Source organism: Triticum dicoccoides, chromosome 4A (assembly GCF_002162155.2).
Source record: "Triticum dicoccoides isolate Atlit2015 ecotype Zavitan chromosome 4A, WEW_v2.0, whole genome shotgun sequence".
In the NCBI taxonomy this organism is placed as follows: domain Eukaryota; kingdom Viridiplantae; phylum Streptophyta; class Magnoliopsida; order Poales; family Poaceae; genus Triticum; species Triticum dicoccoides.
The window spans coordinates 371,852,322-371,867,530 of record NC_041386.1 but is presented as its reverse complement, the minus strand read 5'-3'; the positions used below and the strand labels follow the sequence as shown (position 1 = coordinate 371,867,530).

General features: G+C 42.9%; 2 protein-coding genes across 5 annotated transcripts; one reads left to right on the top strand and one right to left on the bottom strand.

The window, feature by feature from the left end:
• Positions 1-6,646: 6,646 nt before the first annotated feature.
• LOC119285944 lies at positions 6,647-10,585 on the top strand. 4 transcript variants are annotated; one of them, XR_005140064.1, is made up of 6 exons: positions 6,647-7,798; positions 7,887-8,080; positions 8,288-8,428; positions 8,751-8,864; positions 9,692-9,835; positions 10,136-10,585. XR_005140064.1 is itself a non-coding variant. In XM_037565273.1 (5 exons), exons 2-5 carry the CDS (start codon positions 8,043-8,045, stop codon positions 10,224-10,226), a joined length of 387 nt encoding a protein of 128 aa, XP_037421170.1. In that variant the 5' UTR covers positions 6,647-7,798; positions 7,887-8,042; the 3' UTR covers positions 10,227-10,585. The 4 variants fall into 4 exon arrangements, 1 of the variants encoding a protein (XP_037421170.1); XR_005140062.1 differs by lacking the exon at positions 8,288-8,428 and having other exon boundaries at positions 7,890-8,080; XR_005140063.1 differs by having other exon boundaries at positions 8,288-8,864.
• A 1,437-nt stretch (positions 10,586-12,022) lies between these two features.
• Positions 12,023-13,134, bottom strand: LOC119283522. Its single transcript, XM_037563029.1, has 4 exons — positions 13,051-13,134; positions 12,838-12,984; positions 12,579-12,636; positions 12,023-12,505 (listed from the first exon to the last, which is right to left on the bottom strand). Exons 1-4 carry the CDS (start codon positions 13,132-13,134, stop codon positions 12,318-12,320), a joined length of 477 nt encoding a protein of 158 aa, XP_037418926.1. The 3' UTR covers positions 12,023-12,317.
• Between the last annotated feature and the right edge of the window lie 2,075 nt (positions 13,135-15,209).

The following is a 15,209-nucleotide window of genomic DNA, read 5'->3' as shown; positions in this document are numbered from 1 at the left end:
TATATCTACTTAATGAAACATAAGTCTGAAACGTTTGAAAAGTTCAAAGAATTTCAGAGTGAAGTTGAAAATCATCGTAACAAGAAAATAAAGTTTCTACGATCTGATCGTGGAGGAGAATATTTGAGTTACGAGTTTGGTGTACATTTGAAACAATGCGGAATAGTTTCGCAACTCACGCCACCCGGAACACCACAGCGTAATGGTGTGTCTGAACGTCGTAATCGTACTTTACTAGATATGGTGCGATCTATGATGTCTCTTACTGATTTACCGCTATCGTTTTGGGGTTATGCTTTGGAGACGACCGCATTCACGTTAAATAGGGCACCATCAAAATCCGTTGAGACGACGCCTTATGAACTATGGTTTGGCAAGAAACCAAAGTTGTCGTTTCTGAAAGTTTGGGGCTGCGATGCTTATGTGAAAAAGCTTCAACCTGATAAGCTCGAACCCAAATTGGAGAAATGTGTCTTCATAGGATATCCAAAGGAGACTATTGGATACACCTTCTATCACAGATCCGAAGGCAAGACTTTTGTTGCTAAGTTCGGAAACTTTCTGGAGAAGGAGTTTCTCTCGAAAGAAGTGAGTGGGAGGAAAGTAGAACTTGACGAGGTAACTGTACCTGCTCCCTTATTGGAAAGTAGTGCATCACAGAAAACTGTTTCTGTGACACCTACACCAATTAGTGAGGAAGCTAATGATAATGATCATGAAACTTCAGAACAAGATACTACTGAACCTCGTAGATCAACCAGAGTGAGATCCGCACCAGAGTGGTACGGTAATCCTGTTCTAGAAGTCATGCTACTAGATCATGATGAACCTACGAACTATGAAGAAGCGATGGTGAGCCTAGATTCCGCAAAATGGCTTGAAGCCATGAAATCTGAGATGGGATCCATGTATGAGAACAAAGTATGGACTTTGGTTGACTTGCCCAATGATCGGCAAGCAATTGAGAATAAATGGATCTTCAAGAAGAAGACTGACGCCGACGGTAATATTACCGTCTACAAAGCTCGACTTGTCGCAAAACGGTTTCGGCAAGTTCAAGGGATTGACTACGATGAGACCTTCTCACCCGTAGCGATGCTTAAGTCTGTCCGAATCATGTTAGCAATTGCCGCATTTTATGATTATGAAATTTGGCAGATGGATGTCAAAACTGCATTCCTGAATGGATTTCTGGAAGAAGAGTTGTATATGATGCAACCGGAAGGTTTTGTCGATCCAAAGGGAGCTAACAAAGTGTGCAAGCTCCAGCGGTCCATTTATGGACTGGTGCAAGCCTCTCGGAGTTGGAATAAACGCTTTGATAGTGTGATCAAAGCATTTGGTTTTATACAGACTTTTGGAGAAGCCTGTATTTACAAGAAAGTGAGTGGGAGCTCTATAGCATTTCTGTTATTATATGTGGATGACATATTACTGATTGGAAATGATACAGAATTTCTGGATAGCATAAAGGGATACTTGAATAAGAGTTTTTCAATGAAAGACCTCGGTGAAGCTGCTTACATATTAGGCATAAAGATCTATAGAGATAGATCAAGACGTTTAATTGGAATTTCACAAAGCACATACCTTGACAAGATTTTAAAGAAGTTCAAAATGGATCAAGCAAAGAAAGGGTTCTTGCCTGTGTTACAAGGTGTGAAGTTGAGTCGGACTCAATACCCGACCACTGCAGAAGATAGAGAGAAAATGAAAGATGTTCCCTATGCTTCAGCCATAGGCTCTATCATGTATGCAATGCTGTGTACCAGACCTGATGTGTGCCTTGCTATAAGTCTAGCAGGGAGGTACCAAAGTAATCCAGGAGTGGATCACTGGACAGCGGTCAAGAACATCCTGAAGTACCTGAAAAGGACTAAGGATATGTTTCTCGTATATGGAGGTGACAAAGAGCTAATCGTAAACGGTTATGTTGATGCAAGCTTCGACACTGATCCGAACAATTCTAAATCGCAAACCAGATACGTGTTTACATTAAACGGTGGAGCTGTTAGTTGGTGCAGTTCTAAACAGAGCGTCGTGGCGGGATCTACGTGTGAAGCGGAATACATAGCTGCTTCAGAAGCAGCGAATGAAGGAGTCTGGATGAAGGAGTTCATATCCGATCTAGGTGTCATACCTAGTGCATCGGGTCCAATGAAATTTTTTTGTGGCAATACTGGTGCAATTGCCTTGGCGAAGGAATCCAGATTTCACAAGAGAACCAAGCACATCAAGAGACGCTTCAATTCCATCCGGGATCTAGTCCAGGTGGGAGACATAGAGATTTGCAAGATACATACGGATCTGAATATTGCAGACCCGTTGACTAAGCCTCTTCCACGAGCAAAACATGATCAGCACCAAGGCTCCATGGGTGTTAGAATCATTATTGTGTAATCTAGATTATTGACTCTAGTGCAAGTGGGAGACTGAAGGAAATATGCCCTAGAGGCAATAATAAAGTTATTATTTATTTCGTTATATCATGATAAAAGTTTATTATTCATGCTAGAATTGTATTAACCGGAAACATAATACATGTGTGAATACATAGACAAACAGAGTGTCACTAGTATGCCTCTACTTGACTAGCTTGTTAATCAAAGATGGTTATGTTTCCTAACCATGGACAAAGAGTTGTTATTTGATTAACAGGATCACATCATTAGTTGAATGATCTGATTGACATGACTCATTCCATTAGCTTAGCACCCGATCGTTTAGTATGTTGCTATTGCTTTCTTCATGACTTATACATGTTCCTATGACTATGAGATTATGCAACTCCCGTTTGCCAGAAGAACACTTTGTGTGCTACCAAACGTCACAACGTAACTGGGTGATTATAAAGGAGCTCTACAGATGTCTCCAAAGGTACATGTTGGGTTGGCGTATTTCGAGATTAGGATTTGTCACTCCGATTGTCGGAGAGGTATCTCTGGACCCTTTCGGTAATGCACATCACTTAAGCCTTGCAAGCATTGCAACTAATGAGTTAGTTGCGGGATGATGTATTACAGAACGAGTAAAGAGACTTGCCGGTAACGAGATTGAACTAGGTATGGGATACCAACGATCGAATCTCGGGCAAGTAACATACCGATGACAAAGGGAACAACGTATGTTGTTATGCGGTCTGACCGATAAAAGATCTTCGTAGAATATGTAGGAGCCAATATGAGCATCCAGGTTCCGCTGTTGGTTATTGACCGGAGACGTGTCTCGGTCATGTCTACATTGTTCTCGAACCCGTAGAGTCCGCATGCTTAAGGTTACGATGACAGTTATATTATGAGTTTATGCATTTTGATGTACCGAAGGTTGTTCGGAGTCCCGGATGTGATCACGGACATGACGAGGAGTCTCGAAATGGTCGAGACATAAAGATTGATATATTGGAAGCCTATGTTTGGATATCGGAAGTGTTCCGGGTGAAATCGGGATTTTACCGGAGTACCGGGAGGTTACCGGAATCCCCCGGGAGGTATATGGGCCTTAGTGGGCCTTAGTGGAAGAGAGGAGAGGTGGCCAGAGATGGGCCGCGCGCCCCTCCCCCCTTGGTCCGAATTGGACAAGGAGAGGGGGCTGGCCCCCCTTCCTCCTCTCTCTCCTCTTTCCCCCCCTCCATGAATCCTATTCCAACTAGGAAAGGGGGGGAGTCCTACTCCCAGAGGGAGTAGGACTCCTCCTGGCGCGCCTCTCCTGGCCGGCCGGCCCCCCTCCCTTGAACCTTTATATACGGAGGCAGGGGCACCCCCTAGAGACACAAGTTGATCCACGTGATCATATTCTTAGCCGTGTGCGGTGCCCCCTTCCACCATAGTCCTCGATAATATTGTAGCGGTGCTTAGGCAAAGCCCTGCGACAGTAGTACATCAAGATCGTCACCACGCCGTCGTGCTGACGGAACTCTTCCCCGACACTTTGCTGGATCGGAGTCCGGGGATCGTCATCGAGCTGAACGTGTGCTAGAACTCGGAGGTGCCGTAGTTTCGGTGCTTGATCGGTCGGGTCGTGAAGACGTACGACTACATCAACCAAGGTAACGCTTCCGTTGTCGATCTACAAGGGTACGTAGATCACGCTCTCCCCCTCTCGTTGCTATGCATCACCATGATCTTGCGTGTGCGTAGGAAATTTTTTAAAATTACTACGAAACCCTACAATAATAAAAATATCATACACGCAATTCTTCTTTTCAGTTACTGACATCACATAATAAAAATATGGTATACTTCATCCGTCGTTCAGGCATGCATGCGCTAATTATGGCGCATACCACATTAAAATTATTCATAAAAATGTTTGCTGCTAGTGTCTTATTTTTCATGGATATAATTTAGGAATCAGAAAAATGTTATGGTGTTGTACATTAGATCGTCAATGCCTAGTGAAAAATATACCACATCACCCTAGCAACCAGTATGAGTTTGCGACGGGCACAAACAAAGTCAAATTCATCCCTAAAACAAAAATATATAGCATCAAATCCAACGTGTGCAAAGTTCAGAGCATTGCCGAGAATAAACACATGTGAAACATTAAGAGCATCTACAGCCAGACATTCCATATCCTCCTCAAACATTTACAGACACGCCCGGTCAGTAATCGAAAAGGAGAGAAGGGAAAAATGACCAATCGAACCCCTCGTATCATCCCTATATGTCCGGGGATGTCCGTAAACTCTCATATTGAGGACATATGTAGAAAGGATATGAGGGCTTGTAGACGCACCCGGTCAGTCCGCCATGTAGCATGCCGCCCATTTTGGACCACCATTTCTTTTTTTATTCATTTTTTCTCTCTCTTCATCTCCACAATTCACTGATTGGGCGTGTCCGCGAACGTTTAGAGGGCTCGATTTGCTAACTCCGGCTGTAGATTTTCTAACACGTTGATGTTACAGACTGGGAGATATTTACCAGTCGGTGAAGGATCTAAACTACACCTTTAAAAACAGGAACATTCAAAAACACAGGTCGGTTTTTGTTAGTAGTCAGCCGCCCTTGATCTATATAACATGAACATTCAACATTCGTGCACACTAGCTAGCTAACAGGTCGTTTTTGTTAGTAGTCAGCCGCCCTTGATCTATATAAAAAAGGAAATGACCGGCCTCGCTCGATCTTGTTGGTTGGTAGCGAAGTTATCCATCCCGACCTCCCCCTCTATCCCAATCTCCACGACCTTCCCCATGAACGCGCCGCCGCCTGCCCTGCACCCACCGCCGCCGGGAGATAACTCGCTCCCCCGTGCGCTGCGCCGCCAGGATACCCGCACCCCAGCCCCACCACCGCTAGCGGCAATGGAGGGCTCCAAATCCACGCGCGCCGGGGAATCACACCGCGGCCCTGCTCATGTTCTGCTTTTTTTGATTTCATGCGCCTCTTTCGCCTCTTTCTTTTTGATTGGCCGTGACCTTCCCTCTGGGGCTATCGATTTGTGATGCATGGCATCTTTCTTCAGATCTCTATCTGAGTCTAGGCTGAGTCATATCTTATCCTCTTTTCTTGGCTTGTTGATTTTGGTAACTTCAAAAGTATATATGTTGCTAGGATCTCATGTAAAGAGGCAGTGTGGGACTAATTAGAATCTAAAATTATAACATAATAAGTCTAATCAATTTTCTCTCTCTGCCTCCGGGAGGTGAGGGAAGGTGGGGAGATTGATTTTTTTTATCGGCCCATAAAAAATCTGGCCCATTGGACTTACGAAGCTCTCAACATACAAACCAAACGAAAAACAAACCAGGTCGGACGAACCTACTATTAGTACCACCTCGGTTATATTACAATTTTGTCTATACAAATTATAAATGCATATTACGACTGGGCGAAAGCGTATTGTGACGGTGAACCCACGGAGTCAATCCGTGCTTTATTATTAGGGAAAGATTTCAAAGTTTTCTTTATCTCTACTGTGAGTCTTGAAACCGTGTTCATTTAGTAGGAGGATGAATCCATGCGGGGATAATAGTTTTTCACCCCTTTGCAACGGGCATATTTTAATTGTACAATTTTTAACAAAATATTGTAACTTCCACAATTTTCTTCTTCGGTTCCGGATTTTAGCTCATTGTTCATGTTTTTCCTTTTTAGTGAAACTCTGGTAGACACGACGACAATTACATTATGTTTACAAATCACAAGAACAATCATTAGAGAGGAAAGTAGCCATTTTTGCGGGATGAGTAACCATATTTAGTGCACTAGATTTTTTTAATATTACCTTCCTTTATCCATATTCATATAGAATTTTTCAAAATTGGACACAAGAACGGGCCATGACCATTGATTTAACTTCAATTTTTTAGTTTCCTACTATTTTTCTAGCTAAGTGAAATATCTCTGAAGCTATGAAACTTACCTACGCCCATGACTTGACTCTTTGTTGCAAATTCTAAATGAAGTACAAGCAGCCAATCTTTTTGAATGAATTTGATGATGGTTTGAATGGTTATTCTTCACTATGGATGCATGGCTATTCTTGGATTTGAGCCTTAGGCATGCATCAATGAGAAATAATTGCATTGTTTGTTAACTATTTAAACTGAAATCATTCATCAATTTTGATTGGAAATCTTATCCCAATACTTTTGATACTTTACTTCAATTTTGATAACAAAAATGGTTTCAAATTGCCATGTGGAAAATCAAGTAAGAGCATATCCATGTTTACTTATTAGTTTGTTTTCTGAGAATGGTACGGGATTTACAAACTGAAAAAACATTAATAGTTTGAAAATTATTTTAAACCAAAATCATTTGAAATTTTTGTTATAATATGTTGTTTGACTGATTGCAATGTTGTTTTAGTGGTAATTTTTTTCAACTTCTAAGCATATATTTATTTTTTGTACACCCGGTGCAACGCACGAGCCATTTTGCTAGTATATCCCTAATTATTTTAATAATAAAGCATGGATTGATTCCGTGGGTTCACCGTCACAATACGCTTTCTTCTCATGTCATAATACGCTTTTATAATTTGTATGGACAAAATAGTAATATAAATGAGGCGGTACTAATCTACCGTCTGACGCCCGTCTCAAAGTCCAAACATAACTCCTCCTTCCCCCGCCGTATTTTATGCCAACGCATCCTACCCTCCTCTTGAAACAGGCCCGCACGAATCCTTCCTCCCTCGCATGTCCATCACCGCCGCCGCCAGCACCGGCCACCACGCCCCAAGCACGGGACAGATCTAGGAATCAGGAGGGGATGGACGGAGTATGGCGAACAGGCCGACGGGGATGTGCTCTCTCCTCCCGCTACCAAGGCCCGTGGGCGGGGCGCCCGACCTCTAGACGACGGTGGCGATAACCAAGGACGGATGTGCATCCTGGCATCTCAACTCAAGATGATCAAGTGAGGTCTGCATAGGGTGGTGGCTGGCGGGTTGGACGCGCTGAACTTCGGCGGCGGCCGGATCCAGGCGAGCGGCGACGAGACCTTGCAAGGCGTCGGGGTTCTCCGGGGCGGCACCATGGTTGCTCCAGCGTGCTCCTGTAAGAAAAGGAGGGAGGACGAGGGAGAGGGAGAGAGAAAACCGGGAGGAAGGAGAGAAACGAGGGGAGGCACGACAGGGAGCTGTGCTGCTAGTTTCTCCGGTGAAGAGCAGATAGGGCACGGACGTTCGCGGGAGTGGGCGGCGTTTGGCGACGGAGGCGCTGGTCGGGGAGCGCGTGGTGCGAGCTCCTAGGGGGAGATGGACAAGGACGAGGACGGTCTGGTGCGCTGCTGGTGCGGGGAGGGCATGGGAGAGGGACGATTGCTCTGTATGTTGTGCGCTGCTGGTGTGCTCCTGTTAGTTGCATATTATACTGCTGCTTTCCTGTTGTTTGTTGATTGATTGATGTTGCTGATGCTACTACTTTGATGCAGCAGCTGCTAATCTCATGTGGAGGACGCGCAGGGGCAGGCGGCGAGCGAATTGAATCTGGGAATTCACCCAGGGAAGCAACATATAATCTTCTGATCTTTGTCTTGCCTCCAGTGCAAGTTCAGTTTGTCCAGCAGTGCTCTTGACAAATTTCTAGAATGAAGAATGAAATACTTGGAGATAGGCTACCAATTCGGTAAGAATATATATGTCATGGATCTGTTTATAACTATTTTACTGTGCTTACATTTGGTCAGCAGGTTTTAGGCTGTACTGCAGCCTAAATGTGATCCTGCTTGTTGTTGCTATGCATTTTATATTTCCTGATATACTATGATTTCCCCGTTTTTAACCAGTTTGGGGCGTATAAGAAGAGAAAGTGAATAACTGAATGCAATGGCAGGTGTTGAACTGAGGTTTACACACATTGGTGCACATGATGTGTCAATCAAACATACTATAGCCCTCATATAATGGTTGTTGCTGTTTGCAAAGTAAGAATTGAATGATGCAAAGAGATTTATGCTGTAGAAGAACTTCCAAGGTAGTCTCCGAAGCCCTTTCATTGGAATTTGACAAAATTCCCAACCACATAGGTCACACACAATTTAAGCCTCCATGGTACTAAAAATGCCATGTCTGTCGGTCCTTTGTTTAGAAATGTTTTAGTCACATATTCTTATGTAATTACCGTATGACAAAAATAGCACTTCAGGCCCTTATTAACCGTGTTTCTCCTTTGTTTTGGTCTTCTCTTAATTTGTTTGTTTGCTTAAGGATGCCCCTAATTTTCTATAAGATTACAATGGCTTAAATAGCATGTAGATTTAATAAACCGAATAATTGATTGTTGGTGTTGTTTCTAGCGTATCACATATAGTAGCAGAGACTCAGCATGGGGGACTGCCGCTTGAAGAGATGCAAATGTTGCAACTTCACCAGAGGTTCTATGTTGGAGTTCTGTGTGTCAGTGGTTCAAGGTTCTTTCCCTTATTCTATTTTTCTTTCTGCAGTTTTTGTGTAATGTATGATTTATTCGTTCTAAAAGTTGTATGGTAACGAGCGAGCCTAATCTGAAAATATATTAGACTGACGATTGCTTTAGTTTGTTAGATGGGCATGATGTAGTTGTAGGAGACACATGCCTTCTATGTTCATGCCATTGTTTTTTTCAATTTTTAATTTGCAGACTTTACATTCCACAGTATCTTCCGCTGCCATTACGAAATGCCTATATATATATATGGCTATAAATCCTCTATGATTACAGAGTGCAAACTACCTTTTGAGACATGTAAACTGAAGCCTGAAAAAATGCAGAATGAAAAACGCCTTGATATTCAGTAGCAGCAGTGAGAACATGTATATATTCTGTTGGTGAAAAGTTTTCAGATAAACAGTAGCAGTAGCAGTAGAAATGCGCCAGGGGATGTGAACGCCATAGAAATCGCAGAGGCCTACCTTGATATCTGAAAAACGCCTTGATATTCAGTAGCAGTAGCAGTATGAAATGCGCCAGGTTTTTTTTATATAGTCTTTTTGCCCTGTGTTTAATTACTAGATGTGCTGCACACTGATCCATGTATATATTCTGTTAGTGAAAAGTTTTGACTATCGAGTTTCGTCAGACATGAGTTTTAGAAATTTTCAGTTACTTTTCTATGCCTACCATTGTGATGGAGATTGTAATACTGTGTTTAAAATATGTCAGTCCATGTGCAAGTCAGCTGCAAGTGCTAGGTAGCATCTTGCACTAGGTTGATTTGAATAATTACTCTTCTTTTGCACTGGTACTGAAACTTGGCAGTTCACAAGGATTGGCACCATGGACTGGAGAATCGTCGCAACCATCATGGACACACCAGGGGCAGGGGCTGCATGCAGCCAAGTCCGAGGCGACTGCCAAGAAGACTGGGCTCGATGTAGTGACCGAGGAGGCGCATGCCGCAGGGTATGCTCTTCTAATTAGTATGATGATTTGCATATGTACCAATGCTACTCTCAATGGATTCGCTAACAATCTTCATATTTTCGTATTGAATGTGGAGGTATATATATAGTATGATGATTTCCATGGTATCAGGTTCTGTAAATGCATGTTCTGGTACAATATTTGTTTTTTTAGATCCAGCCTTTTTTGCTAATAAATCTATAGTTCAATCTGGATTCAAAATCTAAGAAATTTATGGCCTTGTGTTGATAGTTGCAGTTACACACTGATGGACTGTGTTTATTTTTTTTATGGAAACAGAGAAGCCGATTATTCTGTTTGCACGACGGGTATCCAAAATTCTAATTCAGACATTAGTGATGATATAACAATGTCGTCCGCCAAATTGTGATTCGGGCGAGCCTAGCTTAGCTGGGAGCCACCGAAGATTGTGTGGTGCACGGGAGATAGAGACTCCACCGGATATTTTGTCGTGTCCACTAACAACAACGACATGGATAGTGAGCTCACTGCTGGACATGATTGCCCTATTTATAATCTGTTGGGTAGTCCTATTTGGTGGATTGTATCTATAGCATGTTGAAAGCAAATGTAACCTCATTGATTTTCACATTACTCTTCAGTATATCTGATCTTTCTCTACAAGGAGCCTACAGTTTGTAATGTTGTATTTCTTTTGTGAGACCTCCACGAGCTGTCTATGAACCATATATGCAGTAGACGTTCCCATATGTATTTATTCGATTTCGAAAGGAATGTTAAAATTCTTATGCTCAACTATAATTTAAAATTTCCAGTCCTTTCGGCACGGCCAACTTTATATTTGTTGGTGGACACCTGCATGGTTACTATCTATATCTAGGGACCTCATATATTGTGCACTATGTGCTGGGAGAAGATGCGACGTGCCCACTTGGACTGGCCCATGCGCGGGCGGCCTGTTCTTTTATTTTTATTTTCCTTATTTTTTTCTACTTTAAATAGTTTAGGACTTCAAAAAAATTCAATTTTGAAATAAAAGTTTTAATAAATCATAAAACGTTTGTGGATTCAAAAAATGTTGTGCTTTTTTAAACAAATGTTTGCTTATGCAAAAAGATGTATGAAATTTTGAAAACAAATGTTTGGGAAATCAAAAAGTGTTCATAATTTCTTAAAAAGTTTGTGTATTAAAACATATCAATAAAATTGAACAAAATTTTGTCAATGCAAAAAATGTTCATAAATGGTAAATATCCAAAAAATTCAAAAATGTTCGTGACTTACAAAATAGTTTATTCATTCATAAAATGTTCTTTGATTCAAAAAATGATCATGCATTTCAAAAGATGTCGGTTAAATCAAAAAAATGTTCGTCAATTAAAAAAATTGTTCCACCAATTTCCAAAAAAATGTTTGTTAATTCTAGGAATGATCGCCTATTCAAGAAAATTGTTTATCAAAATATTCATAATTTAAAACAAAATGTTAGAAAATAATATAAAAAGTTCATAAATATAAAAAATGTTCTTGCTTTTAGAAAATATCCGTATATTTGTAAAAGTGTTCATGAATTGGAAAAATGTTTACGAGTTTTAAAAAATGTTTATGATTTCAAAAATTATTCAAGATTTCACGAAATTGCGGGTGATAGTGTATCTCGATGATGCAGCAAAATGTGATCATGGCAATTGAAGATTATGATTATTTTTTCCCGTTGCAACGCACGGGCCCTTTTGCTAGTAATAATAAAGCACGGATTGAGTCTCCGGGTTCAACGTCGCGGCGTTTTTCAAAAAAGACCTTACATTTTTTTAAATTTACCCGCAGTCCTCCTAACAAGTCAACACGAACCGGTACATGAGAGAAAAAAATAGTTAAAAGCACCAGGAGTCCTAGAACTTGCTCTCAATGTGATGCTTTAGTCCTACAACTTGAAATTTGACCCTACCCAGTCCCTCAACTTGCATAAAATGTGCAAATTTGGTCCTGACGAATCAGAGAGCGCCATGTGGACGTGTGGGTGCATACCCGGTCAGCGCGTGCTCTTTTGCGAAAAGGCCCCTGGCGTTGCTGTGAATCAACCCGCACAGATGAGCACTTTGGGGTGTACAGATCAAGGCGTTACATTTGTAGAATAGCCACAGATAATTCTGTATACTCCTCTTTTTTGGATGTAGATACCCTGATTAATTTTACACTCTTTGGGGTGTTCATAATAATGCAAAAGATCTTTACATTCAGACTAGCTTGTTTGTAAACTAAAAAAAAAGCTTGTTTGTAGCTTGGATGATGCTGGTTAGCAAGAAGTCGAGATTAAGCAGGCCGTCAGTGGGGAAATAACTAAGTGGTAAAGTCACTCAAAACAGGTCATGAGGAGTACAGATCAAAATGATGATTTATAAGCTCGCACACAAGAAGGGGTAAATCCTCTGAATGTTTCAGGCACAGAAGCTAACGGGAGCAGGATTCGAGTGCTCTGACGGCGCATAGAAGGTGGGTTTCAGGGCATCTGCCCGCCGCCGACGCCCTGCTCGTCGCCGCCCCCCGGCCCTGCGGCCTCCCAGAGCTCTAGTATTTCGACGCGCCGGTTGGTCCGCTTCCTGATCTTGATGGCCACGTCCTGCGGGCTGAAGGCGCCCCAGACGCTCACCCGGCCATTCTTCCGGTCGATCAGGTGGCTCTCCAGCTCTGCCAATTTTGTTTCAGACAACGCAGAGCAAGACACAGAGCAACTTCAGAGAACGTAGGACGTACTACGTACCTTGCATCTGGAGCAGCGCCCTCCTGATCTTCTGGCAGTGGTAGCACCCGTTGCAGTTCTGTCAAGCTTCCCCCAACCCTATCAATGGCGGCCATCTTGGGAACGGCGAGAGCGAAGGCGACGGCGGCGTCGCCGGCGGGGCTGACAGCGAGGCTTGAGTACACCGGGGACGCCGCGCTCCGGCCGCCCGCCTCCCCCCGCTCGCCGTCGCCGAGGCAGCCGTACTTGAGCAAGCAGAGCACGAACGGCTGCCTCCGACCCTATCAATGGCGGCCATCTTGGGAACGGCGAGAGCGAGGGCGACGGCGGCGTCGCCGGCGGGGCTGACGGCGAGGCTTGAGTACACCGGGGACGCCGCGCTCCGGCCGCCCGCCTCCCCCGGCTCGCCGTCGCCGAGGCAGCCGTACTTGAGCAAGCAGAGCACGAACAGCTGCCTCTTCCTCGCGTGCAGGCGGGATCAGTGCAAGCTCACATGATGGCCGTCATCTCCGGCGGCGAGGCCGGCGCCGGGGCCGTGGGACGAGGCTGCCCCGAGCAGCGTGAAGGTGGTGGCCATGCTTGATTTTATTTATCTTCCTGCTCTTTCTGCTTCTGTGTTCGGGTCATACACTCTTGCCCCTTCAAGATTTCTACTGATTCTTTTGACTGGCTTTAATTGTTTTGGCCCTGATGGGCGTTATTTTCCTGCACACACGTGAGAAAAACATGATGCACAACAGATCTTTTGGGCTGGAAAAAAATCCACAATTCTTACGAATAGTATGAGTCAAAGTCAGTACTTGTAGAAAAAATTCTGATCAAATAGCAAAAGAGACTTGGTGGCTGTTTGGGAAAAAACAAGAGCTGTCTTGATCTATTATTTTGTTAGCAAACCAAGTTAGGGCCGCAGAAGTTGGCAACAGCTCACCGGGGTTACAAGGGGTTATCAGCAACGCCAGGGGCCTCTTTACAAAAGAGCACGCGCTGACCGGGTATACACCCACAGGTCCACATGGCGCTCTTTGATTCGTTAGGACCAAATTTGCACATTTTATGCAAGTTGAGGGACTGGATAGGGTCAAATTTCAAGTTGTAGGACTAAAGCATCCACGTTGAGAGCAAGTTTTAGGACTCCTGGTGCTTTTAACTCTTTATTTCCTACGGGTGACAATTATTAACACTAGAGTTGAATTTGTGGATAGTCGCCTCTCACAGTAATATCCTTGTATATTGGTGCTCCTGTAGTTTGCACATTCAGTATCATCGGTGTTGTTAAGCTACTTGCCTGTACAATTCCACGGAGCTCGAGTGTCATGGGAGTTGCTTCCCTGCAAGAGAGAAGAATTCAAAAAGGGAGAGAGCAGAGAAGAAGGAAAAGGATAGGGCGGCGTGGCCGTGGGTACATGCGCGCATTAAAGGATGCAAGCGAACGGCTCGGGCAGGACCGCAGGAGACGTGGCGCACGGCGGCGGCTCTCCTCGGGAGGAGCTTGGGCGTTGAGAGAGGTTTGATATTTGAGATGTAGTGCTACGTGTTTGCTCTCCATTTTTGTAGGGATCGGAATTTCAGAATACACTTGTTGATTGTTTTATTGTCAATTTTCAGTATATTATTAGTGACTAATTATTTCCTAATTTTGTTTATTTTGGTTGGAGAGAATATGTAAAGCTAATGTTTGAGCAGGAGAGTGAAAAGATGCAAGAGTGATACATCCAAGCACTTGATTTGAGTCAAACTTGGTTTGCTGTACAGAATTCCACCGTATTTGTCCACACAAATAGTCCGTCATATTTAGTCAAGATTGTTTTTCTCCATAGTTCAGTGTCTACATCTTTATTCTCCTAATATAGTCATACTCTCCATTTTATAAAGTGCAGATGTACTTTGGCCAATTGATTTTAGTAGTCCTCCTGTTTGTACAGTATGGATGAAATTTGACCTACCAGTATACCTATAAAGATATTAAGATTGGATACTTAAGAATCCTATACGAACTTTTGTCTTCAACATGATTTCACAATATATAGTTTTATGACATTTCAGTAAATATATTCAAGTAAAATATTGGTGGTTAAAGCCGGATTATGGAGATCTTACCAAAACAAACAACTACTAGGAACTAGATCAATGTATGTTTGCAAGTCAAGCTCAGCTTATAGTGATTGTGAAGCGAGATTGAATGCATTTTGGCGATGAAATCACGTAGGATCAAAGCGGAGGTGCCTGCTTTCTACCAAGAAATTGCATCTTCATCAAATGTTTATGTCTTCCTTTCTTCCTTGACAATCTGAATCTGAATACTACTTTCTTTTCCTGGATGTAGCTTCCACTATAGTATATAGCTACCTTCCATGTCTTTTGTGAACCCAGTTTGTAGTGTGCCACTCTGAAGCTGAATTCTTCCTGTGTACCCAGTTTGTAGTGTGCCACTCTGAAGCTGAATTCTTCCTGGATGTATCATGCACCTGTGTCTTCTTGTTGTATATTCTCAAGTCTCAACTGCAGATTCTCAAAGGCTTTGGACACCACTTGGACCTACAACAAAGATTTGGACTATTTAATTTAGTGACATTGATCATAGCCGCTTGCTGGTTTTCTTCACTCACCAGCTCTAGCTTTTGGCGTACACGGTACACCGTGACAATTCTATCT

Excerpts from the sequence above, each read along its gene's own strand:
- LOC119285944 (XM_037565273.1), top strand. The coding sequence starts at position 8,043 with ATGAAGAATGAAATACTTGGAGATAGGCTACCAATTCG. Across the intron at positions 8,081-8,750 it reads GGAGATAGGCTACCAATTCG|CGTATCACATATAGTAGCAG; the intron begins GTAAGAATATAT and ends TGTTGTTTCTAG. Across the intron at positions 9,836-10,135 it reads GAGGAGGCGCATGCCGCAGG|AGAAGCCGATTATTCTGTTT; the intron begins GTATGCTCTTCT and ends TTATGGAAACAG.
- LOC119283522 (XM_037563029.1), bottom strand. The coding sequence starts at position 13,134 with ATGGCCACCACCTTCACGCTGCTCGGGGCAGCCTCGTCCCACGGCCCC. Across the intron at positions 12,637-12,837 it reads AGATGGCCGCCATTGATAGG|AACTGCAACGGGTGCTACCA; the intron begins GTCGGAGGCAGC and ends GAAGCTTGACAG. Across the intron at positions 12,506-12,578 it reads GGCGCTGCTCCAGATGCAAG|AGCTGGAGAGCCACCTGATC; the intron begins GTACGTAGTACG and ends CAAAATTGGCAG.